The sequence below is a fragment of the Alosa sapidissima genome, chromosome 12, assembly GCF_018492685.1.
Source record: "Alosa sapidissima isolate fAloSap1 chromosome 12, fAloSap1.pri, whole genome shotgun sequence".
Taxonomy (NCBI): domain Eukaryota; kingdom Metazoa; phylum Chordata; class Actinopteri; order Clupeiformes; family Clupeidae; genus Alosa; species Alosa sapidissima.
In genome coordinates this window covers 8,886,808-8,889,307 of record NC_055968.1, presented here as the reverse complement: position 1 = coordinate 8,889,307, position 2,500 = coordinate 8,886,808, and the positions used below count along the sequence as shown (strand labels likewise).

Sequence of the window (2,500 nt, the reverse complement as noted above, 5' to 3'; positions counted from 1 at the left end):
TTGAAAAACGGAAACATGTTGCATTATTACACGGCTCTTCATAATGCTGAAGAATGCTCCATTCACTTGAATGGACCTTCCCAACGTTCGGTGGTCTGATATTTCTCGATAACAGACCGTTGCTAAGTATAACAGACCGCTTTCAAGTAAAATGGGTTTTGTGCTTCTAATTCACGTCTTTCACTCCGCAAGTACTGGAACTTCATTCAAAAGTGAAAGCAGACAGTTGATCAGCTGTGTTCTAAAGAATGTTTGGTTATTCAAGTTCAGCGTGTGTTGTTGCAAACTATTTGTTCCTCAGCAAAAGCCACGATGAAATGGTAACAAATAGGCTATAGGTTATGTAGGCTAAAGAGTCATACCGTGGGGAGTTTATTGTTTAGTTTTAGGAAGTAGCCGTGTAATAAGCGGGATAATGTATAGAATGCCGGTCATTATCGTGTCCCTTCAAGGCAGAACGAGACCCCTCCGCTGCGCGTCAGGGTCCGGTTCGCCCTGTCCCGATAATGACCGGTGTTCTATACATTATCCCTTACATACTGTATGATTTTGGTGTTGTCAATTTAAGGATATGTCTCAGGTGCTGTCCCATTCCTGGCTTAGTACATCTAGGCCAGAGTGTGCTAGACAGGGAAAAAACCCAAGGTATGAAAGTAAAAATAAAGCTAAATAAGAAAAAAATGCCTTCACAGTCTCAGAAACATCCAATTCCACGCAAGGATGAGCACTTTTGCAACAATTTAGCAGCTGGAATAGACTTGGAAAAGCTCTGCTTGTGAATTATGGATCGGGGTGCTTTGATAATTACAGGATTTCGAAATGACTGTTAATGTTTGTACGTGTGTGTCTCTTTGGATGCTTGTGTGTGTGTGTGTCTGCTTGTGATTGTGTGTTTGTGTGTGTGTGTGTGTGTGTGTGTGTGTGTGCGTGTGTGTGTGTGTGTGTGTGTGTGTGTGTGTGTGTGTGTGTGTGTGTGTGTGTGTGTGTAGGTGAAGGGCCCAGAGAAGACCCTGGAGGAGAGGCGCTCCAGTCTAGATGCTGAGATCGACTCCCTGACCAGCATACTGGCAGACCTGGAGAGCAGCTCCCCATACAAGCCCCGCAGTCAGCAGGTAAACCAGCCACTAGGCCCTTTTCCAACCTAAAAAGGGAGTTTATCTTGGGGAGCTGTAGTGCCATGGAAGCATCGGTGTTTCACACCACAAAGGAGTTCAGTGTGCACAGGGACACAGACATAGAAGTTCAGAATTTGCCATTTTTTCTTGAGTCCAAACCCCATCTCTCTCTCTTACTTATTTCCTGTGTTCTCTTCAATCACTGCCCTGTCAAATAAATACTGAAAAGCCCAAACATATAACTTTAAAAGGGAGTTTAACCATATTATTGTGCTTACTGTAGGGACATTGGCTCTGTAAAGCTGAGATAGCCTAATTGCTAATGGCACTATAGAAATAAATTGAATCGAATTGAACTTTGAATCTGGCCAGTCTTGCCAATGAGTTCCCACTCATAAAGACACATGATGAGGCCTCAGACAAAGATAAAGTCTGACTGCAGAAGATGGTAAAATGGCATCTTATTGTCTTATTTTGTCTTAAATGTGCCGTGACATGTCGTGTTTGGTGCATTGGAATATAGAATGTAAGGTGAGTATGGCTGAGTTGCTAGACATGTGTGCAAAGCATCAGTATGCACACTGACAATAATTGTGTGACACTGACCTCAGTTAAGCTGTGACCAGGGGAAACAAGACACAGGAATGCAGGGAGTGTGTTTTATGAATGATGGATGACTGGAGGAATAGCTTTAGCTACTGTAAGCCACTACCTGAGAAGTGCTCCCCTGTATCCCTTGGCACTCAGTCTGCTATGCTCTGCCCCGAGTGGACACAGAGGAACAGAGGTCCTTATTCTCCCAGCCAAAACAAATTCAATTAGATGTTGAATTAAACTTCACGGGTGTCCCAACCGCCATATCTCATTTTTGGAAAGTGTGATGCGATTAAAAATAAAGTGACCCATATCATTAATAGATATGAAATGAAGTTAAGAGCACCATCTACTAGTTGAAGCCCAGGGCACTTCACTAAATAGTCTGACATACAAGGAATGTAGGCCAGTGTCTTTAAAAGAAAAGGAAAAAATCACACCCTCCATCGCACGGGTGGCGTGGGCCAGACAGATGAGCACCCACCTTCCGCTGGGATCAGGGCTGAGAGAGTCATTGTGTGGCGCTGGCTCTGTGAGCCAGATGGGTTGTGAAGAGAGAATCTGATGCTTGTCCTTGTGCTGAAAGGAAAGGTGCTAGTTGCACTTCAGGACTGACCGTGCTCCACACACACACCCACACACACACCTTAGGACAAAAACAAAGTTGATGTGTGCTCCGTGCATTTCACACAGTTTCTCACGTTTGCAGGGCTGGTGATGCTCAGGTGTAGAAAGACAAAAAAAAAAAAAAAGCCTCTGCAGCATCTTGCTGTTCAGATGAATGTTTCAAC

The 2,500-nt window shown here is 44.1% G+C and overlaps 1 protein-coding gene across 1 annotated transcript in view; it reads left to right on the top strand.

Annotated features, from left to right (window-relative positions):
* Positions 1-2,500, top strand: part of LOC121724846 (LIM domain containing preferred translocation partner in lipoma) — a 150,991-nt gene that overhangs the window by 62,022 nt on the left and 86,469 nt on the right. Inside the window, 1 exon segment of the mRNA XM_042111722.1 lies at positions 990-1,112. Coding sequence (XP_041967656.1) covers positions 990-1,112 — 123 coding nt within the window.